Source organism: Bombus fervidus, chromosome 16, assembly GCF_041682495.2.
Source record: "Bombus fervidus isolate BK054 chromosome 16, iyBomFerv1, whole genome shotgun sequence".
In the NCBI taxonomy this organism is placed as follows: Eukaryota; Metazoa; Arthropoda; class Insecta; order Hymenoptera; family Apidae; genus Bombus; species Bombus fervidus.
This window is the reverse complement of record NC_091532.1, coordinates 7786221-7813804: the sequence shown is the minus strand read 5'-3', so window position 1 is coordinate 7813804 and position 27584 is coordinate 7786221. Positions and strand designations below refer to the sequence as shown.

Below are 27584 nucleotides of genomic sequence, written 5' to 3'. Positions count from 1 at the left end.
TTTATTCGAAATCGATTGCAGTTATTTTGACAACGCGTAGATGTACGTTAGCGAAAAATATACATTTGCAAAATGATAACGACAAAACGATGGGCTTGTTTTCAATGCCTTACAATTAGTTACAGGCTTTTATACCAAACGGAAATGTTTTCGAAATGCTAGATTTTTCACACAGCTACAGTTTTACACAAATGTTTGAAAATTAAACAAATCGTTAAAAAATTAATGACACGAATACCACGCGTGGTTTTATTTCTAAAGTTGGCCGTAGTGACCCAGTTTAATCCATTTTAAACAAAAATAAATCATCGATATTGGTAAATTGGATAATTAAGCCCAGAGGTCAGCTGTAACTGCGATTGTTCCTTTTCGTTGCCAAATATGGCACAATGCACATGACGATGTAACGTAAAACGAAGAATTGAAAAAGATAAAACATCGAAATTCGTTTCGATGTTCGGGCCGACAGAATCGTAACTGTTATAAAACAGCTTGCAGTACAAGAGCGCAGCGAAACGGATAGGTTGTAAATTAAAGTGAATTAGTTAAAAAGAGCGTTAAATCGGCCAACACAGCCAGCTATGTTGTTACTTTATGGTTTTCGGCTTGTATCCATGATCACGCGTTCGGTTCATTGCATCTGGCAATAACAGCTGCTGAAGCATAGCGATCACACGTAGTTTCACACTTCGGTTTAATACTGGTACAACAGGCTTATAACGAGAGCAGTCCGAGTTGTATTGCGTTCCCATCTAGTACTCGCTTGTTTCAGGCTCGTTTTGATTTACGACGCTCGTTGCTTTACGGATTCGTCGTTATCAGGCTATGAGAACGCAAAGAATGCCAGCTGTTGCTCATACCGTCAACGTTCCTTCATCGAACTCTTTCGTTTTCATGCCCTTTTCAATTTGGATTCCTTACTACGATACATCCATCGTTATCAGTCGTTCTTAGCGTTTTACTTATCATTTCACTGCCTCGGTTTAATCGACTACGCAAGGAACAAGTTTCACTTGTACCTCATCCCAGCAAATATCGTGAAACTCGATTTTGAATTGAGAAGAAGCGCGAGTCGCATGCAACGATTCACCCTCGTTTCACCTGATTTTTCATAACTTTTGAGCAACGTGCGATATATTTTGATCAGTGCCAACGGATGGGACGAACCGTTGTGAAACAGTAATAAGTAAAATAAGAAGATAGCGCATGTATCTGGAGCAATAGGTGTGTAAGGGTGGGAGGTGGCGGTGCTATCAGTGTGCCACGGCGCAACCGGACAGGCGTTTCACGATGGGGGTGGCTGGATAGAGGCGCCTAACAGTAGCTGAGTCGCATGATCCCTTCACTCGGGTCCGCACGGCTACCGTCGTCTCTGCTCGGCTCTCCGATCGGATCTCCGTGTTTCGAAGAAGCGCTTGGCGAGTTTACCGAACTGTTCGTGCCACTGCGCTTGCATTCGGTTGCGCGAACTCTTCGCGTTTTCGCGCGTGCAACTATCTCCTCTTTCCTCGCTTGTCACTCGCTCGTCACTCGCTCGTCTCTTTGTTACATCGTTTACCGCGCTTCTTTCCGATCGTTTTTATCCGCCACGCGGCGAAGAAGATGACGTTCGCCAGCAATCTCACGGATTCGTGACGATCATCGCGTATCGTTTGCACGAGGCGACCATATCCTTGCACGCATGTACTTTTGTTCGTTCAGTATAATCGAACGAGGAACATAAAATTATTAACAAGTGTATGTAGTGTTTCTGTCGATATTCTCGAAAGAAAAGTGTATTGCTGTTGCGTCACATGTTGATCTTCGTGATCTTGCGACGAATCTTCGAACGAGCTGCTCCTCGTGTTAAGAGTATTCGATTAATTCGATTCTCTGGAATAAATGTATTGTGAAACATCGGAGAGAAGAAAGAACATAGTGTATTACAGTTTATTCACGGCTCTAGGTGGCTCGTCCGCCTTCATTGGTTTTCCCGCGATTTTCGCAGCCACCGTCAAGGATGCGAATCTCGTACATTTTCGAGGAGGATAAGCTTCTAGTGAAACTTGGTAATCGTTAAAACAGGACCTCCAGGATGATCGTTAAATTTTAGATGAATAAGGAATCTGATTTCTTCTAACGAAAGAGGAGAAGTGGAGCTTCGATTGTACGATCGTAAACCGCTGCCGAATTACCACAGATGATGTATATCGGAAAGGAACTTGAGCGTGAATACGATGTCGTTTGTTTCGAATTGGTCATGATAAACCAACGAACAAAAAGTTAATTTTTCGCTAAACGATAAACGAATCGTAAACTGATCGCGAGTGAATAGTATAGACGTTATCTACACGAACCAACATTTGATTTCGATGATTCAAGTGGTAATACGTTTGTTCAAACCACATTTGTACCTGTTAACGTCATAACCGAACATTTTCCGCAAAGAAGATTTTCAAGACGCGAATAATCATCGAATCGAAAATACAACGAATCGTAATAACTAAAATAAAAAATACTTTTAAATATTGCGGCAAGCGTTCAAGATGTTCGATTCATTAGGACCGACTGGTTCACTGATTAGACGAAGCTGTAGTAGCGACGTAAAGCCAAAGAAGAATATAAAATCCCTTTGCTGAGCGAAATTGGCTAATTAAAGCAGTTCATTTAGCATTCCACCGTGAAATCAGTTAATGTCGCCACGGTGGAGGGATCGAAGTAGCTACGGTTATCCGTCTGAGTGGTGTTTGCGTCGGGATATACGGCTACAGATCTGACGAACAGCTGGGAGTCGATGAATCGTTTTTTCCCTGGCTAACGATTCCTTGGCACAGGGATATTCGTTGAAAGGGGGAATGAAGGGCCATCCGGACAGCACGTAGGGACTGGCCCTTCTCGTTTTCGGAGATGTGGCGCTATCTACAGTACACTATCTTCGGGCTTACCGTCATCCTGCTGACGATTCATGAGATAGTCCTCGTGCGAGCTGGCGAACAAGGTAATGACAGTACATGCGTTCTATCTTTCGTTATAAGGACGGCTAATTTTTCGGAGAAGAAAAGGACAATTCTTAAAATATATTTTTGGAAATGTCAATATTCCCTTTGGGTAGTTTTCAACGGTAACGATATGTAATAATTTAGCGTAATATTAGAGAAACAGAAATGTCACGCGATTACTTTTTTACTGATTTCTTTCGAACGAGAATATAACATTTTGAAGTTTTCTATAGATCAGTAGAAAATGGGATATTGAAGTTGCAAATTTTCATCGATCAAAAATTCGTGTTTGGTTCATTAAAACATAATCAAAGTAATTTATTTAAAATATATTTGACGCGTTATTACTTTACTCGTAAGAACGAAGAGGATACACGAGTAGCTGTAAAAAATAGTTGTAAAAGAGAAAAGAAAAATAGATTGGCCGAAATTTAGCGAAGTGAAAACAGTCAGGCTACGAATACTTATTTTACTTCATTTGTCAATAATTAAACGTGTAACGAGGGCTGTACTTTTATTTTTCGACGAAATGAGCAACGCCTATACGCCCGTGTGCGCTTTCAATTACTTCCCATCAAATAATTCTATAGCGAACATTTCTGCTCTGAAAAATTTTTTTATTGTCACTACGCGATTTTAATTCCATAACGTGCAAAGCTGGCTGCGGAAAAAGCGGCACTGTGATTGAAAGGAACGAAATTCGAATATTAATCTGTCCATTATAAAATTTATCGTAAAACAGTGAAATCGGGAAAGGAGCATGTACAGAGTCGAAATTTATGTTAAGGAAATTTTAGCGAACTATGTACAATCAGGACAGATGTATTTTGTATAAAACGTAGAATTCGCTACAGAAAATATATTTCGGAAAATTTAAAATAAATTTTCAATTCGCCGTAATTAATTAGTAATTAATAAGCTTGTAGCTAATAAAAATGCCTTAGGCACTGCAATTATAAAAAATAATGATTTATTTTCTTTTCTCTCTTCGTACAATCCTCGCGTTTTTAAATATTTCTTTCGCCTGTGTTCAGTTTTATTCAGATATTTTATAATAATACATCTTCCGAGAACTATGTCAACGGATGAGAATGTACTAATTAAAGCTTCCGCGTAACAATTTTATAAAAGTTGTCAAACGCCACCGAGAAAAGTAATTTATACGCCTATATAAAATATATTTTTACGTGACCTGATTATACGACGCGAAATGTATCACGGGTAAACTTTACCATTAGTCTTTTTAACTTTCTTTCCAATCGTGGATTATTTTAATTTGATTCCCATTCTCTTTAATTATTATTACTAATCCTGATGACATGAACTGTTAATCGATAAACTTGAATTAGTTCTTGTAATTGTTGTGAAACTTCCGTCGGTTGATCGAACGATTTCCAATATTTCACGGTCTGCGTTTCGCATGTATAGTTATCGCGAAGTGTGTAAGACATCGACGGTAATGCAATTTCCTTCTGTCAGGAATGCTATTTATCAGAAATTTCTTTTTCATACTATAAATACGCGCTACCAATCCTCCCTTCTTGACACAATAGATGAGTATTGTATCGTTGATTTATTTCTTTTGTGCTGCTAAGTGGAACAGTTTTTAACGAAATAATATTTTCCGTGGATGATGCTTCTATATAAAATTAAATTCTTGATTGTTCGCCGTGTTTCCGTTTTCCCTCCCGTTGCTTTCTAGTTTAGATCGTCCAAACTTTCCATTAATAGAAACGAAGTCCTTTTAAGCATCGTAATTATCTCCAAGCATCGAGAAAGAATAAACCGAGAAATTTGATTAAGAATGTTCACTTCTTACCAGTTTTCCTCGGATCTTCGCTCTATGATTCTGCCTGGTCAGCGTTGCAATTTCACTAACAGAATTAGCTGTAAATCCCTTTAATATTTGAACTTGCTAGTTAGCAGTAGATGGGTATGTTTGGTTTTGATCAGCCACAATGCGTGAACGAGAGTATGCACGGTTTCGCATATGCGCATATATACCATATATTGACGCGTTTTAGTAGCGCAATGCAAATTGTAATGGCTTTACAGTTTCGTAACAAAGTTACATATATGTGCAATCTATTCAACTTTATGAATTATAAGTGTTCGCTTGGCGTGTGCAGCGAAGCTGAAATCAATGTTTCCTTTTATCAATTTCGCTAGAGATTTCCAATTCATTTCTGCGTTATTCACTCTCCTCGTATTTCGTTCCCTTTTTTCTTTTCTCGTTTTTCACTGAATAAGGAAGACGAGTAACGAAGCAAAATTTTATACCAAACGTTGAAACATCGGTTTTGTGTAAAACGCATTCGCATATATACCCCTTTCTTTGTAATTTTTTCTTTTTATAACCATTTTGTATTTTTAGCAGAAACCATTTGTTTGTTACATTTATTTGTTCAAGGGGATTCTACTATTATCGTAGCAAAGAAATTTATCTTTCGTACTGCCTTTGAAATTTTCGCCAGTTTCAAGTAGGCACAACCAAATGGGAAGTATTCATCGTAGAGGCGTTGAGAAACTTTTTTCAAGTTCTCTTTAGCTCTGTCAGAATTCGCTGGTGAGCATTCTCAACTCAATTTGTCGTAACCGAATACCGTTCGTAACAATTCTTTCCGTGTAGTAGAGTTAAGCGAGCAGGATCGTGTTAAGCTGGTGAGTTTCACGAATCGATCAAATCTGCGATACGTTCGCCATCGTTTTGTTCGTTTATCGATACAATCGAATCCTATTGTGAAGCTATGACCGCAACATCACACTTGGTTGCTAGAAGATATATGTATTAATTTGTCGTTTATTTCCATTGTTTTCCAGCAGAATGATCTTTGACGTTCATTATCGTTAATCTCTTATCTGCTCCTGTTTGCGATTGTAACACGCGAGTTAATGTTGCAGATGCGATCGATGATCCCGAAAAACTCGTAAATTTGATACTCAGCAAGCCAACCACGTTCGTATTTCTGTTCTGAAAGAATGTTATTTTGGCCAAGGAATATCTCCGAGACTAAAATGCACAGCTTGTGAGTCCATTGCGATGATTAGTATATCTGGGAAAGCTCACAATAAGTTGCCGAACTCGCGTAAGATCTCATAACTTTTATTTCAGATATATGTATAGAAAATAACGTAGTGGTGGAAAGTTTTGCAAATAGAATACGAGTAAGTTTTACTCGTACGTATTGTAGAATAAAAATTGTATTTCACAAAAGAGTTTGACCTACATATTCTGTGCAGTATCATTATATCGCATGTACCAGGTGACAGTTTATGTTATCGGCCTTGTAATGGTGAAATAAGCATATTTTTGGTAGATGTTTTTACACGTTAGTACATGAAAATTACAATGTTGCTTGTTTATGATTTTTCACGACTCGTAAATATTTTGGTACTGTTGAAACAAATATGAATGAATAAGATTGGGAAAATTGGCCTTTTGAAATATTACAAACTAAAAATGGTACAGAATGAGTTTACTGGAATATTTATTCGATCGTATTGTTCTGTAAAACTGCTGTCGATTTTGTTATTTAAAATGTTGTTATTAAACAGATACCGACGAAAGGATCGATGTAAATTTTGATTTACTTTCGATTTCACCTATTCACGTGGATTCGTTAGTAAGGCTAATTTAATATTCATATCGAACTGGGTTATTCAAATTAAACATTACGTGTACTCTATTAAACATAATTGTCGCGTTAAAATGTTAATCTCGATACATGTAACGCGTAAAGTGCATCGATAGCCATCGTGAAGCGAAAAAGAGAGAAAGTCATCGGCCAAGCTGAAATTTCACGATGGTTCATGGCTCTTGGACAATTAATTTCCCTCCATTACACGAGCCGTGCGGAAGATTAATAAACTTCATCTCGTCACGCTCGTAACGCGGTGTGCCAGCTTAGTTTACCTTGGAGTTTATCTACCAACGAGCATAAATGCTCGCAATTTGTTCACGCTTGTACCAGATAGTGAGGTAATAGAAACTTCATCGTGCATCTGACGCCGTTGCCATTGTTTGTGGCTTAAAACTAGCCCTCATAGCTTTCCTCTAATCACTCGATTAGTTGTAATATCGTGGAGTAAACCAGTTAAACACAACGAATTCATCATGCTACTTACATGTATACAACGTGAAGCTGACTTTGTAAAAATTTTCCTCGTGATACTGTCTTATCTGCGAAAATTAAGCCGAGTTCGAGTACGGTGGCGAGGAAGGGGCTGCATTACGTCAAATGAAAAAAGTTTTATTCCGGGAACTTTGGATAGGAAACTTTCTAAGGAACACATTTGATTATATGTCACGGTATCTCTTTTCCCTTCCTCTGTCACGCAGATATTTTGCTCGCGAGTTTGGAACTTCTCTTTTCGACCGTTTTGAGAACGAGTCTCGCGTGTCAGCAGCTTCTCTTCTCGCTCGATCGGATAAAAATCGACAAATATTTTTTCCACGACAGGCTAAAATCGAATTGTTCTACTCGCGAACGATGTTGCAGACTATCCGACAAGATTGTCAGCTGTATCTGAACAGTTCCCGAGATTCACGTTCACGAGAACGTAATGTTCCGAGAGATCTCAAGCAGATAACGTGTATCCAATTGTTTGAAGTAACTGACGAGAATCCTGGGTACAGAGCCCGGGTATTAGACACTGGACACTTAACCATCGCGGAGAACGTATTTCCGTGTACTTTATCGCAATCGAAACAGATTGCGGGGAAATTGAATTGGATAACGATAAGACGAAAGCAATATTTTACAATAATTGGACAAAATAACATACAGTGTGTTATAGCAGCGAAGAATAAAGCTGCGCTTTTGAGTTTTCCAGTTTCATTTTTAATTATTCACCACTTGTTTCTAGGATGGTTAGTAGAGCGACGATGAAAGTTATGCTTTATTCTTAGCGTACTCTAAACGATTCCAAATTGTTTCTATTTGCCAATTTCTAATATGAAATGATGTTAAGAGGGAAAGAAAATTTTTTGAAATTCCATCGTAATTTATCGGGTGTAAATAACTAAAAATTTAGTGGGTAGATGTTATTCATTTTGTTACATTTTCTTTTTTTTTTTGGAAATTACCTACCTCTTACAAAATGCATTGGTACTAAATAGTTCGTCACGATATTCGCATTCGGAACACGTTCGTCGTGGCAATAAAAGTACGGCCTCTACGCTTGTTCGTTATCTATCAAGTGTCTGTCTTTATTCCTTTAATTTGCCATCGTCCCCTCCGGGACGAATATCTCGGTATTACATTCGATGCGAGAAAAGAAGGGGAGTAAAACATTCGTTTCGTAGGAATTGGATATCCCGTTTAACCAAATTTGTTCCAAAGAAATCAGTTTTAAAGCAATTTTATTTCATTCTTTCTACTGTCAGTCGATCCTTCCGTTTCAATGTTGGTAGAAATCAAATTAATCTTTTATGGGTTAATCGATAGAAGGGAACAGTTTACGTATACATTTTAAACAAATCGTAGCAATAGAAATTTTTTTATATTCAATTGTTTGCTAGTGTTATTTTCTATCTTGAATTTAACATTCTTTTAAGTAAACGATTGATTAAGTAAATGAAACTGAAAATTTCCGTAAACAAATTCAGCATACTTTTATGTGCAAATTTATGAAATCTTGTAGAAATGCAAGGCGAAAAAATTTGTACTAATGCTTCGGTATTTATACTCGTGACTGTATATATTTGCAAAAATTGCGAGATGATTTTCTCCAGTCTTATTAAGCGTGTTTTCCAGAGATGGCCTACGAGAAAGTAGCTTATTAGCAAGGTTGGTAACTCGTTTAACTTTTTCTACGCAATGATATCGTCGAGACGACTTCACCAAGACGTTCTTGAAACGCGTGCCTACAAATAATCCCATATAATCCAACCTTGTCGGCCGATTTTCTTCCAAGGGATTTTGTACTTCCTCTTTGCGCCAGAAGTTCCCGTATATCGATAACGCTTAACAAGCTGTGTCGTAAAAGCGACTTTGCGTCTCCTCTGCCTTTCATTTATCTTTATTCCATAGTAACATAGCAAACGGTGGCTCGTCGAACGAAATTCGTCGGATAACGAGGATTTATGCTGGTAATTTCCGTGGTCGACTCGTTAATTCAATTTCTACCGACAATAGTACAGCTCTATCCAAATTTTTTCCGGCTCCATTTCAATAGGTATGGCTCGAGCACGGACGCGCGGTCGAATTTAATGGAGAAAGATAACCGGCCGGTCTACTCATGACGTTACCATATTTTTCCTAGTAATTGTACATAATGAAGCGTGCGGGCTCGCGCAACTATACTCGTGCGTCAGAGATAAGGGGTGGATCTGGTGGATTCGCTCCATCTTGCTAGATCCTTGGGTGATTAGAGGGCTACACACGACTGTATGAAATCTGGATCGTACATCGTTCGTACTACGTAATCTGGCCGTAATCTCCTCGTAATCTACGGCAATTTCGAGAAGACGGCCTGCTACTTGTACTTAACACACGTCCGTGGCATAAGAATCGTTAATTACGGTAGCAGATGAGAATCGGTTTATAATTATGAGCTTTCAGTACGAGGCGTTTAATGGTTAGCAGCGTGGTACAATTAGAAGCTTCGGTACAATCTATCGCATCCGTGATTACAATCTGACCGTTGTACCAACGATAATGAATATACGTGTACGAGTGGTACGTTTATGGTCTGCGGGAATGTGGCTTTTAACGCTTGCGTTAGGACCAGATCGTGAGGCATTAAGTTTTCCAATTATATGGAGTTTTGGTTTGTCAAAATTTTCGATTTATTTCCCAGTTGGTTTGATAACTTTTGTAATTTCTGGTTCTAAATCGTGACAGCGGGTGGTGGAGTTGTTGCGAGCGAAATTTTTAAGGTGCTAACTATCCTAGCTTTATCGAATAGAAGGTAATTCAAGTTTGCAACAATGGTCATATTCTGTGAATGAACATGCACGTTTCAATCCAATTTCTCATATATGATAAGGTATAACAGAATGTACGAAGATTTTCTCTGTCGCAGGTTACGTATTTCTGGTGATACAGGTTTTATGAGAAATACATATGATACTTTTACGCCGTTGAAATGTATATTCTCATTTTATCGGAGAAACTGTTGATATAAATCCTTCGCGATGGGTTTGATAGCGCATGATTTTGTGTATTCTTCATACTTGAGCATTCAAATGTATTTTACTTGGAACGATTATCAATTTTCCGAAATAATACTTACAAGTTGCCAATAATACAGATGCTTTTTCGAAAATCGAAGAATTTTGCGATGTTAGTGCATTAAGAAAATCTATCCTGTATTTATCTCGTTATTTTTACGATGCAACGAAGTTTTTCCTTTAAGAGAATAAATAGCGCGATTTACATGTCGCATCGTAACTCGAATATGCCAGGCAAATTTCCTCTATTTCACTTCTTTTCCATTTTAACTTCTTATTCCGCTCCCGTACCTAGTCACACATTCGCTTTGAACGTATTCAATTTTGAGTCATACGCATTTATCGATAATTATTTTGCCTTTGATACCCGCTAACGTTAAAGATTCATCCCGATGTATGATACGTTCGACGTTACCTGCCGTTCCTTTTGGTTTCCGTTTAATCTCCATTAGCAATAATGATCGCAGCTAGTCCATTACAGTAGAGTAGATGCAACGCGCCACATAATTTTCATTTTGTTTGGCTTTTTCTTTTTCTTATACCGAAGCTTGTGTTCTTTTTCCTTTCTTCTCTTTGTGTTCGTTTTGAGGACGTAGGTGGTCGTAACCGAGGCAAAAAGATCGTTACGGGTAATGGGGTTGGGCTTAGCTTTTATCTCTTTTACCTTCTTCATCCTGATATAACCCGATTTAGCTGTCTAAGTCACGAGTAGTCACGGGATCTTCTCGAATACACCCTTTCGTGACGTTTACTCGAGATAATTATATAGGTATTACGCTTCTAGCTGATCCAATCCGGACCGTGTCGTTTGGTTTTGTAATATACCATGAAATGAAAGGAACCCGCGGACTATTCCATCTTGATTCGTGTTTATTCGGCTGGACATATTTCGTAGCCGATACGTTACCACGATTGCGGAGATAAATTACTCGATGAGAGAAATCGGCTTGATACATCCTCTGAATATATGATTATTTTGAATGGAATATAATACCATGATATTAATTCCTGCCCATTGGTGTGCATATTGGTTGTATTATTTTCATTCACGTTCTCCCACCGTTTCTGATGATCTCACCAAATCAGCTTCAAATTCGAACCTGTAGATTCCACGAATTTTTGCACACGTGTTTGATTTCAATTTATGAAATTTTCGAACTATCAACTTGTCATTTCCAATGTGTAGGAAACATAATTTACGAGAATCTATCAAAGTTAGAATAATTACAAAGATATCGTATGGTTTCCTTACGTATGCCAGAGTCGAGGCGTGTAACGTGAATACGTCCGTGACGAATGACACAAATTATGTTACGTGCCTATAGAACACGTAAGTACATTCAACCAGGTTTACGTTAAATGCCAGATTACCCTCAATTATCTTAGCAATGTAACGTCACTCAACTCGCGCTGAAACAGTTCATAATTAGTTAATTAAAATTGTCTAAGGAAAGATTCAAATAACGAGAGAATTGTTTAATTAACTGTGCGATATCGTAATAAAGTAGTTGGAAGATTTACTCGTGACTTTAAATGGGAGGGGTGGAATTTTCATCTTTTATGTATTCCGAGTTCTCAAGAAGTTCCAATATGACGAGGCTATTGAGCGTCTTGAGTTTCTTCGCGATACATCGCTCTCATTCTTCTCGTTTCTCCTTCTTTTCAAAGTTGCAGCGTTTTATTCGCGCTCGTAATGTCATCCGTACTTCTTCTTCTCCTAATCTTTCGCAAGAAACTCGGTTACTTGTTATGAAGTTGACCGTCGATTGTGATACTTCTTCCTTTCTGGAACGCTTGTAACTTCTACAACAGACCGTTGTTACCAATTTTCCCTCTGTTTCCCGTGCGTTTCCTTACTGTTTAAGGGAACTGAAAGAAGGCACGAAACTTTCCTCCGACGTTGTATAACGTACCTACCTACGAGTATTTAGCTAGTGAAAAAATTATACACGATATTTTCATCCTTCTTCCTATATTATGTACCTTGACCAGACGACGCGAAAAAGAAAGAGATGCAAGAATAAAAAAAGATACGTGAAATGTATAAAGATACAAGATTTTAAGGCGACAGTTTTCCAAGTCAAAGGGAAATCTCGCTCTAGTTGGTTCGGCAGAAAATCTACCAAAACATTTCATACTTCGGTTGTTTTAGGTTACAGGTTACGTTTACTTGTACGTATTTTCCTTCTAAATCGCGTTAGAGCAAAAAAAAAAAAAATTAATTTAAAAATCGGGCAACATTATATTTATTCAAGGATTTTAAATAAATACACGTATTTTTGTTCGAAATAGACGCTGTATTTTCGATCATATTATGCTTTCTTTCGTTTTCGCAGAATAATTTTGACCCGCATTTGGTATTTTTGAATAAATAAATTCCTTGCATTCTTCTCGACTAGCTCATAATCCTCGAAGCTGAACAAGAGAGCGATCGATATGTTGGGTAATTTCTGATTTTCCATTATTTTATATCTCGATTTCGTACTATTTCGCAACTGCTTGTCAATATCACGGGAAAATGCGAAATGTGAATATGACAGGTGAATTTCGAAGAGTCGGAATACCTACTAGATCCATTCATGCGAGTAGTTACTTTTCGTCGTCATGTAAAAATCGTTTTCCATTCGCCGCTGTTTTCGCGTAGTAACCTTCTTCAAACGATCGTACCTTTCTTTTCTCTTCTACTAAACTTCTCGATCAGCCGCTCGAATTAAAAGCTCCTTCTTTCTCCGGTAACTTTGCTTCTTCACTGTGAAACGTTTCAAGTTTTGAACAATATTTAGATGTTATTCGTTCAATTTTCCTTTAATAATTCACCGATTAACTTAGCAAAGGGATTAAAATATCCGATAAAGGAAAGCTTTCGTCGTAAATAATGAAGCGTTAGGTGCCTCAGATTGGTAGCTAATTACCTTGGGTTTCTTGCAAAAGACCGACAAGCTTCTTCATGTTCCCTTTGCGTGACGTAATTACTCACCGTCCTAATCCAGCTCTGTAAATATTTGCGCTATCGCGAAAGCGAATCGCTTCTATGACTCCGACTTCCTTATTCCAACCAGCCTCTGCTTCTAGTACCGTTGAATTCCTAGATTTCGTGATTGCACGTCAGTCAAGATTAATTGGCCACGCGTATTATGTTCTCCAGGGATGAGTACGAAATAAAACGTAAGAATGTTATGCGAATAGAGTCATATTGTAACAAATTTAGCTGATACGAGTATTTAAATTATATAGAAAATGCTATTATATACAAATGCCTGCGAAAAGATTGCTGTGGATATTGCGTAAACGCGTTGAAGTTAGTCTTGTTTAACAAAAGATACAAAGAAGTTTTAATGTTGCATATCGTGCGCATTCAATAAACGTACGATATATTTCTGATTAATCGATCGTATCATGGGATTTGATTTCGCGAATGATCCTGTCTTTGTGACTAAACGATCCTAATATAGGCGGTCTCTGGACTTGTGAGACATGGCATTGTTAAGTTTAGTCTCGTGGGATAAGTGGTTTAGACGCGCATGGATCTGGGAGTCACGATGACGATGATCTCTGATTTGTGAATTTAGTGTATATTATACATTTTTATTACTATTATGGATATATATTTGGGTATACCAACCCAATATACTAATATTGTAGGATTCTATTTATTAATTTATTTAGAATGAATTAAACAGGAAACGATGTTTATTTAACGTGAACTAAATACAATAATGTGCTATAACTAAGACGATTAAATATTTAATTTACAATTCTCGTCACCACGGTTTCAACGTTCTCTCTCACGCGGACCACACTCTCTCAACAACGCTGACAACACTGACTTCTCAATTCACACTTTCTGACTTCCCAACTCACACTGACTGTTAATTCGTCTTTCTCCCTTAGCATCCCTTTGTCTTTTCTCATAGCCTCACCACGTACGTGTAGGGTCACGTAGACCTTTTCCCCACGTAACTATTCGACTGAAGGACCGACGATACATTGATGGACCTGTCGGTATTTAGGCTTTCTCGCGACATTGTTTATGGTTCATCCGATATTTCTTAGGCCATTCGTCCACGATACTACAATATATATGTCGGAGATAAAAGGACATCGGGGCCTTTCTTTTGGAAGTTTTGGGAAGATCCCCAATACTATAGTCCAGACTATTTATTATAGCTGTACTTAAATAATAAAACTTAGAAGTAGTTGTTACGATTCAATCCGATTATGTTTACCCGAGATTTGTGACAGTGGGCTTGCGCTCGAGGTGACACAATTGGTCGCTGAACGTAGCCACTGTCAAGGGATGAACGTTTTTACCTAACAGAGAAGTGTCAATATTATGAGACACACGTTGTGTTAACAATCAAACCCCGGGCAGGAGCAATGTCGCAGCTACGCGGGTCTGCCTAGCAACGGCGGCTGGAATTTTGTTGGTATCCCCGGCCAATAATCAACAAAACGAATGCGATCATAAGAAGAGGAAAGTTTTCATCAGTCTTTTATTCTTGTGATCACCTTAGAGAGTTTTCACATCGTCTTTACGTGCAGTATATACCGAGCGTCACAGCGAACGTTACTTTGTGCTTCAAAATATATTCTACGTTTAACAAAGAGTTACCTCGTTAACCGTGGATTCGTTATTGAACCTAAGAACATTGTCAATAACATCTCGAGTGTCTAATCATCACGGTTATCTGTCAAACTTTGTAAAAGTCATATTTATACCAGTAAATATAATCTTTATTGTGCAACAACGATGGCTAGTCCGAATGAAGATTTGTTGCACACCCCTAAATCTAACTATAATCCGACATATATATGTCGGATCATCTTTGGAAAACGGGGCGTGTGATGAGTCTTACTGCGAGTTGTCCATAGTTGTCTTATACCAGATGATGTTTGTTTATGGGAATGTATTACAAACGTTAACAAGTGATATCAATGATTGAATGATCGAGATGTCCATGACGATGAATTTAGGTTCGATAACTGTTGAAGTGATCGCCACTTCTAAGAAAACTCTACATCTGGTCTTCGGTTTTCTCAAGCGCTGAGGCCATCGATAGCGCATAGACAAAAGAATGCGTCGATGACAGACTATAAGCGGTACATGTGCGACGTTGACTTCAGGGTTCTTTTAGTCTCAAGGTAACATTGCTAGCGTGCGAATCTGGGTCAGCTTACATTGTATTCCACACTTTGTACTTTAATATTCACAATATATATATATATATACTTACAATACCTTACAATTTATCCACTCGTTTCTTTGATTCCATATACATCAAATAACTTTAACAATAACGAATACACGGTCAACGGGATGACGATTGTGATTAGGAACTCGATGTTCACTCGGCTAGTCGAACTTATCAGATTGCACCTCAGTCCAAGTGGAACTGCCCTTATATACTCCTCTCCGTATTCCCCAGGTCAATCCCTGTTTTTAAGGAGAGTTATTTAATTACTTTATACATCTGTTAGGTACATGTCCCTCCCGTGACTGTGGCTACGTTCAGTGATCCATTATGTCACTTCTAGCCCAAGCCCACTGTCACAAATCTCGGATAATTAGAATTGACTTAACTCGTAAACAGATATTTCTCAGTTTTATTGTTTAAGTACGACTATAATAAAAAGCCTGGACTAAAGTATTGGGGACCTTCCCAAATATTCCGAAAGAAAGGCTCCGGCGTCCCCTCGTCTCCGACATATATATACCAACCAATTACGTGGTTGGTTTTAGCGATCTTGAATATCGTCAGTGCAACTCGTGTAATATAACTTGGCTCGATATAAGAGATCAAACAGAAATGCAGAAGCTAAAGCGTCTTGTGGGTTGTGGAAATTTCATTTCCATAGGAACCAATAATCAGCAACATCGGGTAATGAGAATGAATTTGTTGAAATCTTCGCGGTACTGTATCGATAATTCAAATTTGTTTCCGAATATCAGAGTGTCGACAACTCTAAGAACTTCGAAAATCATAAATCCAAATCTCCAGAGTCATTTATAAGACAATTGTCCATTTATCATAGAAAACATTACCGTACTCTGATTGTATCGCGTTCTTTTTCATTGCTTTGGATATTTTCTCTGTCCAAATTGTTAGCGACAAATGAGAAATATTCGATGCAGAAATTGTCACAGCAATGTAAACAGATCTTAAGATGGTAAGGTGTGTCTCAGACTCAGGATCAGTTCTATTAGGATGTTTTAACTGTCTGGTCGCGTAGGTCTACAGTAGAGACGTTGTATGTGTGTATATCGTTTCCAAGATTTACGGCCCATTTGCGTATGCCATTTATCATTGTGGTTAGCATTTATGTGTCGTTTCGACATCTGAATTTTTATCTGTACCTCAAACGGAAACAAATATATACGTATCCGATAGATCAAAGAGTAACGTAGCTTCGTATGTATTTTTTTTTTTGTTTTCGTACTATTGGTGCGCGCTGTATATCACACGATCGGAGTGCACGGTGCTTCGTAATCAATGGTGACAAAGTTGAATTTATTATTTCGCGATATTGCGTGACAGTTATTTTAAGATTCGCGTAAATTTATTGTTGTGACGGGCTCCAACGCCATAGATTGATAACCGGACTTTTTCTTTCGCATTTGTTCTTTCTGTACGAACGAAGTTTTCAATTGATGGAAACTTAAATCGCTTTCTTTATGTGCGCGCGTTTCTTCGTTGAAAAATTACAACCCGAGGGATGTTTCAATTTAGCAATTGGATAAAATTATCTAACGGTGTGTTTCCTATTATCTAGAAATGTTACATTATTGTTAGAACACACGTTCCAATTAGTAACACGTGACACAAGTTCCGATAACTGATTTCTCTAATACAGAAAGATGTATATATATATATATACAAACACACATAAAAGGTGCAATCGAAGAGAAAGTATGCCAGAAAGTAGAGTCAGAAGTGGCAAGTGATCGCCTGTAAGTACATCACCACCAGGGAATACGTAGCGAGGAAGAAAAAGAAGAAGAAAATCACGTTAAAGACTAAAACGTACAAAAGAGTCAAATTTTGTTCCAGTATTTTTGTTGAAAAATATCAGGAGCGTGATCAGGTAATATTATAAGCTGAAAGCGTGCCAAATTTATGTACAACAAATTTTCTGTAACAAATTCTCGACAAAAAGTCAACGTTATTTTGTACCTTCTGCCATACCTTCAGCAACGAGAAAAGTTATTTAGATCTCGAGGCTTCTATCCATTCTTGCATTGGGTAAAACGAGTTTAATTTTTCCAGCGAGAAAGACGGGTTGCACGACGATAAAGAAGCGGTCGAGATATCGAGCGAGAATTTATTCGATGCAAGTTCTTGTTGCTTTCGTTGGAAAAGAAAGTTTCTTCTCGGATATTTTCAGCACGGTATGGCCAGGGTGCTTTTTAATTCCCTGTGTCACGCGAAAAGTGTTTCCGACTTTGGCACACGCTACGGATAATCATTATCTTGCTTTGGAATTATTTGACACGCGCCTCGGTTAACGAGCGCGATTTTAAATTCACGAAGCTTAATTAACGTGCATCAGGATTTGCGTAGTGCAAGCTGGCTGCCAGTTCGATATAAACTGGCTCCGAAACATGTAAATGCCCGCTCATCCCGAAGAGTTTACCCCGTTTCAGATAATATTAGTTCGGTCCTCTCGGCTCGACGCTTATGTCACTGATATACGATGCAAGCGGGAAGCGCCTATTCGCATTAACCCCCGGCTCGACACAATCCGCCATTTCCACGTTCTGATATCGTGCGTCTCGTACTGCCGCGACAACTTCAACATTCCGATTAAAGTTTAGATTTATTTAGTACCGTTATGCGAATTATGGTCTGGCTGTCGTGACAACCAGCGTCATTATTATTGTCGTCCTCCATACGACAGTTGTCCTTGTTTACTTTTCATTTGTGATTTGTCTCGCTCGAGGCACAAGCGTGTAATTTAAAGCGAGAGATTGTTATTAAAAGCGTCGTTTTCTTTGCAGAGACGCAAGCATCCTTTCTTCGTAGGATTATTGCATTCCAGCGCGGATTTTTTGGATGAAATGAAAGAAAAATTTTATATGATATTTGTAGGAGCGTTATATTACGATACATACCTTTTTAGAGTAAGCTTTATGTACAAATATGACGTTTTACGATTAATCGGTAAAAACGAGCGTTTCGTCATTTCTGGTTTTCATAGACGATTTTTAATATTTTTCTTTTACTCGAGTTTATACGGCAAAAATAACGAACTAGTCACGAAAAATACCCGGAACATCTTCGGATGAAAATATTTGTTCCTTATGCTAGCGTCGTGACATTTAATAGCTGCAGCTCGTAAATATCTCGCAAGTGGTGTTTCCACAGCAACAGACACAGTCACGTACTCGATTTACGATTGGACATTCTGCTCTAGTGGATTTTCCATTGCTGTTAGACTTAGCCAGCTTAGACAATCCACACATTCGTATAGTAAATTGCAGCGGTATATGTCGCCTTACAAGCTTAAATGAGAAGTTAATAAAAGTTACCTCGTAATTGCAGTCTGGTCTGAAAATGCCGGTATTATAATAATACGTGAGAAGGATTACACGTGATATTAACTTGCTTTCGTGGGATGAACTTTAGGCGTAACGTGTGTGATTGTCGGCTGCATTGATCGTGTTAAGAGCTTTGTATATCTCTTGAACCCAAGTGTGAATTGAAAAGTAGAAATGAAAATTACATACTTAAATCACGCTATATAAACAGATTTTTATTTGATCGTGTTATATTTGAAATAATTTAGAACAACAAGCAAGTATTTTATAAAATCATTTACCGCAGCGGAGGTATAAGAGGAAAAGAATGTTTAAAAATTCATGTACGAGTATTTGGAAAAAATACACGTGTACTATATTTCAAAGAACATCAAAAATTCACGTATAAAGCATTTTGTAGAACACGCATAACGCGTACTCGATTCAACAGGTTTGCAAGTGTAAACATTGAAGCAATGGAAGAGTTAAATAAAAGGATTCGTAAAATTGATGAAAACCTGGCATATCGTTATTGAAATTATTCTATATTCGCGTAAATGTTCTGTTACCATCAATTCGAAATTACGAGTCGCATTAACCATGAATTTTATTTCGAGGGATAAAATTGTTTTTAAGGTTTAATCGATTCGTTTACTTGATATGCTTGACAATGTAATTATTTCGGTTCCGTTTAATCCTATCGTGCAAACACGAGATCAGAGTATACGTATATAGAAATAATTATTATGAATCGCGATGAATAATCTCACTGTGTGTGCAGCATTCTTCTAAGTATGTATAACAACAGTATGGTTTACTTTCATCCGCAAAAACGGCCCAGGGATTGAAAACAACTTAAATAAAGAAAGTTACGTAAACTTGACGAAACTTTCTTGGGTTGGACGATGCAGCCGGTCACGTTCTCAACTTTTCCGTTGATTTTCCGGGCATTCCGTGGCTTATCAGGCCGTCTAGCTTACGCGCTTTTATTGGTAGCCAGTACAAAAAGGAAGTGGCGCTGCGTAAATCATTCGATCGAGAGGAAGTTAAGTCCACTCGTCTTGGTGTTGAAGTTTTCTTTAGAGAGAGAAACGGAGTGTAAAGAGCAAAAGAGAACAAAGAGATAGAGCGGCTTCCTCGCACCATCCACGCCAGCTATTGAAATTCGACGTTGGCCGAGTAGGATTTGATACAGCAAACCAACGTCTTTTTCCGGCTTTGTATCCCTTTTATTTCACTCGAACGAACCATGTCCGTGAGATTGTCCGGGTCTAGGTCACGTTTCTGGTTTATAGATCGACCACACGCCACGTTTTCTGTAACAATTTATCAACGGCCACGAGAATAAAAAAAAAAAAAAAAAGAGCTCGTAACAGCGGGCTGGAAAATAATAAGAGATAATTATCCGATGCGAACGGGCAAATGCGAGGGACGATTTTCCTCTCATTCCTCGTTTCACTATTTCTACCCTTTTCTTTCGAACGTCCTACACGTACTTACTGTGGATCGTCTCTCTCTCTCTCTCTCTTTCTCTCTTTCCTTCCCTCTTTCCCACTCTTCTTCCTTCGAGCGTGGGCAACAGATTAAAACGAGGTAGATTCGAAACGCTGGCGCGCCGCACGAAGAAAATTATCGCGTTAAACGGACCGAGGATTTTCCCAGGCATCGATTTGCATACAAATGATCCCCGCGTCTGAAGTAACGCGATAATAACATCATTCTCGCAGAGAGATTTCGAGGACAGGTATGCCGGCATTCTCGTAGCCGACAGTAATGCTGAAACGGGAACATATGTAACTTGTAATCGGGTCGCGTAAATTAATATCGCAACGGGACCTTCGCGGCAGTCACTGAACGCTGTTACACGTATCTACGTTTCTAGTGCGAATATTACGGCACCCTCTGAGTCTACATACGTCTAACTTTCGAGACTAGACGCGACGTGCTTCGATATTAAGTTATAACACGGAAGCACGTGCAGTTTCCATTTCTTAAGATCGATATCCTGTAATTATACTTGTGATTGTATGAGTCCAGCAAGTTGTTTAACGAATAATAGTGCTACAAATGATCCACTTTTCTTGTATAGAGTGGTTCATTTAATTCGTACGCCACGAGTAGTTTGTAAATTATGTTGTTCGCGTGCCTCCAAATTTGGTTTGCTTTTTAGAAAAACGATAACAATTGATTATGCTTCCTCGCATATAAACTCTTCGCGCGGGCATGTAACTGCTAAGCTGCGTAATGTTATAGAGAATTGAAATTCATATGTAGAGAAACGGTATAAACATGGTACTTGTTCGCAAATGAGAGAAAAAGTGTGTGCAGCCCCAGAAAAATGAAGTGATAGTTACGTAAAACTAGGAGACAAGGAATTATTATCGACTGACAATCGAATGCAACGTGAAATACTCGTAAAAACATAGATGTCGAGACAGATGGATAAAAAACGTTTGCGGTGGATCACTAAATCTTGAATAAAGCAATTTAATTAAATCACTCCTGCCTATGCGCCTACGATTTTCACAACATCCATATTAATACCGCAGATCGACTTCGTAGAGGTGACGGGAGCTCGACGGATGCTGCACCATATTTTATCCTGGATAAATTGACACGTGACACTCTGTTAAATTGAACGTACGCCAACTGAGATACACCGAATTTCGGCAATCTGTGTTGCAGTAGCCGTATCACGACGATTCGTATCGACAGCTAGAGGAAAGCTCGCGCACCGTTTAAGTGGAAAATGGGAATACCGAAACAGAGAGACGCGTAGTTTTCGTTTGCAAGCATAAGTCTCCATTGTAAATCCACTTCTCCAATTATCGAACGGAGATGACGTACAGTGCGGCATTTCGAGCGAGGATTTGGCACAAAAATTAAATTCGCGGGCCGCATTCGTAGGCAACGTCGCGATTACGAATGGATTTCATTGAAAAAATTAAGAACAGCCGTGCAGCAGCTTGTAGCAGGAAACAATACGATGCCTTGCCGACACAGAGCAATCAAAATTGCAGGATGGTTTTAACCGTTTTTTTTCTTTTTTTTTTTTACTAATCCTCTAATGATTTTTGAGGACATTATTCTTTGTATTTATATTACTTATTGACTGATAATATCATCGAATAAGATCAAAGCCGAATAACGATGATTATTTCGTGTATTTCGTGTATTCCGTGCGTTGTGCTTCGCTCGATTTTAAGAAAATTCGCGCGTTTTCGCGTTGATATTTATTCCGCGTTTTACGCGAATTAGAATCCGTGTTTGATAGCGTCGTAATTTTTCAAAAGGAGAGCTACGGAATTTTGCACTTATCCTACAAGATAAAATATCGAGGTAGATAGAACCAAGAGCTAAAGGTAATGGCAACCAGGGTTTTAACGTTAACTGGTGACAGTTAACTCGATGCGAACTATCTCTGAATTTTCGCTGTATCTCATTAACCAAGGAAGTATATCCGCTGAAATTAATAGGTACGTTTATTGGCGTTCTATTATGTGTAACGTATAGCAAATACAGTTTGAAAATTGTGTTGATTTTAATGTATATCTACAGCTTCGCGTTCACTTTTTTAACGCAAATTAACGAATTAAGAATGTTGAGAATTGTGAATCTTGATTACCGAAATAAAGGTAAAGGAACACTAAGGTTACATTTAGAATTCACATTAAAATAGTTTTAGATTTATTTAATAAACGATTTCCAGGATCTTCGTCGATATACTCAGCACTCTCTTTGTCTCACCATCTTCCATATCACACTGCCAATGGAATAGTTACATTTATCTGTTTTTCGAGACGCTGTGTACATACATACTTCCATACACTCATATTCATTATACGTGTGTCACTACTACGCGGATAATCTAGTCTAGTACACAAAATTATACATATCTCAATAAAGAAGAATAAAGAAGGAAGAAAAAGAACAAGGAAATGCGAATAGAAGATCCTGATTAATCGGATGTAAATGGGAAATTTTGAAACCTACTCACATTTTCGATACTATTGCAGCGGGTAATATCGAAGATGACGAATCGAAGATCGATATTTTTCATTTTCTTTGTGAGACGTTGGAATGTATATTTGTTACATTTTTCAAGGCGCATATTCTATTACGTTTCGTTCTCGAGAGCAGGTAATTTGATGATTCGGTGCAAGCTCTTCGACTAATATTTGCTCCTTTTTATCGGCCCGATACGTATCCTTACCGAAATATTGAAAGTCAGAACGGGTGAGATGCGGGTTAGCGATAGCCGTGCAAGGTTTATTCGTAGATGTATTCTTACATTCGTATGCCGAATGGCGCATAAGTCTCGCGGTTGAAATTCCCCGTGGGATGCCTTCGGGATATTTTACCGATTCCCTAAATATCTTGCGAGAATATATTTCGCGCCGAGTCGAAAGTAGGTGCGTTTAAGAGTTACGGCACGTTGTTGTTACGGCACCAAGAAATTCCAATCTGAAGATCTAGGAATCTCCACCCGTCTCGGAATTCGAATTTCAAATTTTACGATTTCGCAATCCTTGTACGGTTATCGCATCGAATCGGCGCATATTTAGCTTTCATCTAAGAAGATCGGATTTTGTTGAAGTCTCTACTAGAAAGCCGAATTCATTCTTAACCAGCTCTTTGAATTTTCACATAAATTCCTTTCGATCGTCACTTCGTTTCTCATTTCAGTAAATTATTTTCACGGTATGCCGTGATCCTCGATGATCATGGCTCTAACAACTCCGTTGAGAAAAAGATAAAACCAGGAAACTGAGGCGAACTGTTGGCACTGGAGGATTAAATTTACCGATTGAGTTCTTCCTCGAGCCGAGAGTGGTTGCTCCGGCTAGGCGAAATACGAGCTAAAAAGGAACTGGGAACATAATTGAGCATGGACCGACGCGGCGGAAAGTTAATTTGGAAAAGTAACCGCGCGCGGTATAATAAAGTTGACGGTGCAATAAAACTGTTGCGTGCAACCAATCTCGGTTTTGTTCTATGTAGTTTTCAACGATAACGCGACGACAGTAAATAAACGGCGGCGGAATCCGTGATCGTTTCGGAGCCGTCGAATTCAGATACTATCACGGTCTATAAATTCTTTTTTTTTCCTGTTGTCTCGACCAATAGGATTCATGCCAGACAAAACTTTGCACGACAGGAAATAGGAACGGGCCAGAATATCGGTTTCGGTGATCATTACTATCATCGATCGTTGATATTTTACGTGCTAGTCGGGGAAATGTAGTTGCATGCAACTCTTTCGATGCTATCAATGGCAGGATGCGCACGAGGAGAAAGAATTAGATTCACCTAAGGATTTACGATACTATCCGACGGTATTGTTTCCTATCGATTTCAAATGGTCTGATTACGCAACTATTCGCATTGTGCATGATATAGTCTATTTAGCTGATACCGCAAAGTTTTCCAGGAATCTCCTAGGAACGAAACAGGTTCGTGTCAGAGCAAACTTGGAAGCAAGTTGGCGCAACTTGATCCCGTTGGCGAATATTCATTAGGACCGTATTAATTATGGCCGGCAAAGTGTTTAACTAATTAGCCTGTGTTCACGACTGTGAAGCTCAAAAGGCGGGATTGTTCAGGGCCTTCGCTCATACCAATTACCTAACGGGAGACAGAATTCTTGATAAGACCATTAGCACGAGAAAGGTTTCTTGTAACGCGAGTCACGAAGGCTTGGTTCAAATTGGAGCCTTTGGAATAGCGCGGTGCCAATGTAGAAAATACGATGCTCCAATTTGAAGTATTAATTTAACCTAGCGGAATTCCCATTTGCACGTAACTTGAGATTAGATATCGTATCAAAAATTGACGGAGAAATACACGAATGCATACCAACGTACGTTATGTGGGTATCGACCTAGTTCCATATAACATTTTATTTATAGTCCTTTACTCTCCCTATTACTGTCCTTTACTCTCCCTATTAACTCGCTGTAACAGCGAACCAAATGCTTGTCATAAAAATCAGTCACCTGCTTCGAAACTTCAGGAAATACTAAGGACGGTAATAACGAAAGAAGCACGTCAATGCAGATTAATAATCTCAATCGATCGGCTTTTTTTTACTAACTTCCGGATGAAACTGTTGGGCTCATCCCGTTAAACCGATTTCGCTTGAAGCAATAGTAACAAGAGGCAGTAAGCTCGGATTGATCGCGTAATTAAAATGGCAGGTAACCGGGTATCAGTTCGTAAAAGGCGGTGAAAGAAGGCTGGCCGTGATAACGATATTCGCATCCGGTTCCGTTTCTCTCAAAGAAAGTAGGTTGCACCTGCGGGTAAGCATCGACAAGAATACAGTGGCTACTATCTCCACCATAAACTACGGCTGCTTGTCGCAAGCTGCTTGCGTTGCAACAACGTGTGGCTATAATAAGCCAGGATGTAACTCATGCCAGCCAGCCAAGGATCTCGGCAATCAACCACAAAGTGGATTTCTTCGGCGTTAATCTTCCAAGGAAATTTCCGGACCACGATGATCGTGCCGAGATCCACGAAGCCGGAAATTGTTGTTTGGTCTCGAGTTTTTCCACGAAGCTCCTCAAAGAACGAAGATAACATCGTTGCGCCAAGTTTTTCCCGCGCTTTCAACGCATTATCGCCCGAGCTTATTTCTTTTTTTTTCTTTTTTTCTTTTTAGTCGTGCCGATGTGCTTTCACAAGTGCAATCACATTAAGGTGGCAAAAAACGATATACTTTGGCCTGGTATTGGATTAAGTATCGTTGGTTGTTCCTTTTGTCACGTACTTTCTACGTGACCACTTAAGAAATATATGTACGATGAGATGTGTGAGAAAGGTACAAGAACGATGGTACGAGTAAAACTCTGTAGGAGCTGGAGTCGTCGAAGGGGATAGCAGGAAACGTACGAGACGTAGCAGTTGAAAGTGTCGAAGTTAAAATACTACGAATTTGTAGCTTTTGAACGTTTGAGAGGTACACGATGAAGTTAGAGGATGTCTGGCCATGCGATTAAGAAATTTTTATAGAGGAAGGAACTCTCTCGATGTAATTTTAAGTTTAAACGAAACGTCGAACGTTCGGTTTTCGAGCTGGTCGAAGCTTTCAATCTACTCTTGGTTCGACGTTACGAATCAAATTACGGAGCAAGTTTTAGAGGTTATATAAATTTGAATTGTTTCATAAGCTACGTTCGATGCTTGTTAAGAGGTAAAAGAGAGGAATAAGTTTAATCTTTGATAAGTCGCTTTTAGCGGGCAATCTTTTCAAAAATTCATTTCTTTCTTCGTCTCTGTCGTTATCGTCTATTTTACCTTCGCATTAGGCCTTTATTTCAAAGAAACGTGTTAACCCAGGGGATCATTCTATTAAAACCATTTATCTGCTCTCTTAGAAGTTCTCTTGGGACAAGTATTGTACTTTTCCAAAGTTATCTCAAGTTCCCAGCGGAGTCTTTCGACGATCTCCTTTCATCTTTCTCTCATTTTTCAATAGCTCTTATCAGTATTAAGTCGCGTTACTAATAACCCAAGGTTTCCGCCATTATACTTATACAGTTACCGTTTGTATCTTTTTCGCAAGTGAAATACTCTCTCTACACGAATATTCATATTTTAGTACTTTTTATCATACCGTGCCTTTTACTTTCTTTAACGATATTTAACGTTTGGTCGATTTGTTCTGTTAATTTAACTTCCATAATTTTGTACAACTTATACTCTCGTTACAATCATTTTCTTTTACTAACTAGTTCTTAAGCACGCGATATTTTATAATTCAAGATAAAGCGTATGTTAATCGTACCACGTGTAGAAAACGTAAAATTAGATCCCCGCATACTTTCTATCGATTTCCATAACTTCTGCTTGAAACAACTTTCAAGATGGTATCGAACGAGTATTGAAACGTATAGAATGATGTAATGTCTATTACATTGGATGCGACCTGTGTCTGACCACAGACGGACCTATATCACGCGAACCATCTGTCCTCTGCTTTCGCATGTCTTCGATCTTTCTTTCAGCGATAAATCACGTGTTCCTAGATCTTACCATACGATTTTTCTTCCAGACACGTTATCTCGAAACTTCCATCTATGAAAGTTTACAAACTCACAACTGCATTCGTCTCTTCGTTTCTTATCGTTTCATAGACGATTAACGATTCCTGTTTTCTGCGGCTTAAACAATTTCACGTTATCAAAACCATGCTTTGTCGTAATTAGAAACATGAAAGCTTCGAAATTGCCTGAAACGATCTACGTTATAACACTCGAGTGTTGCGTATCATCCGGGAAACTACAGCTGCAGATCACTAACCTGACCGCGCACGCGAAGTCTTGGTAATTAAATTTCGATTATACCGATGTAGCTACAAACTGGCAAACGCACGTGCGCCTACACCTATGTGACAGCGCCAGTTTCGTCGATCACTGACAGGTGTATTTATTTATGAATATCTAGTCGATGTCTGGGTACGATTCGTACATCCTGAATAGACTCAAACAAACCGTACTGGTATGAATCTGCGCGCTCGCAAATATTTATCAGGAACTCGTAGGAAAATAAATTTCGGTCCGACTCGTGCGTTTCATTGATTTCTGACTATCATAAATCTCTGCCTCTGCTCTGAAAGCATCAAACCTTCGCGATGCTTGGGTTTAACGTTCGAGAAGAATAGCTGGAAGTGCGAATCGACAGCTAAAATATTTGACACGAATTGCGTTGAGGTCTCCGCTTTCATCGAATCGATCTCGCCAACGTTTGATATTTCACCGATAGAGTTTGCAATTTTTTCCTCGCCAACACGTGAATATGCCACTGTATCTGTGTAATTCACGAACGTTCAATCAATTTGAACTGCTGCGTAGACATTGTGTTTCTACTACAATGTCGATTACAAATTCAAAGAGCTATCGAGTATTGTTTGACA

At 38.7% G+C, this 27584-nt stretch overlaps 1 protein-coding gene across 1 annotated transcript in view; it reads left to right on the top strand.

Moving 5' to 3' along the window:
* The first annotated feature begins 552 nt into the window (after positions 1–552).
* Positions 553–27584, top strand: part of LOC139995922 (alkaline phosphatase-like) — a 234210-nt gene continuing 207178 nt past the window's right edge. Inside the window, exon 1 of the mRNA XM_072019865.1 lies at positions 553–2977. Coding sequence (XP_071875966.1) covers positions 2887–2977 — 91 coding nt within the window. The 5' untranslated portion in view covers positions 553–2886. The remainder of the gene's footprint in view (positions 2978–27584) is intronic.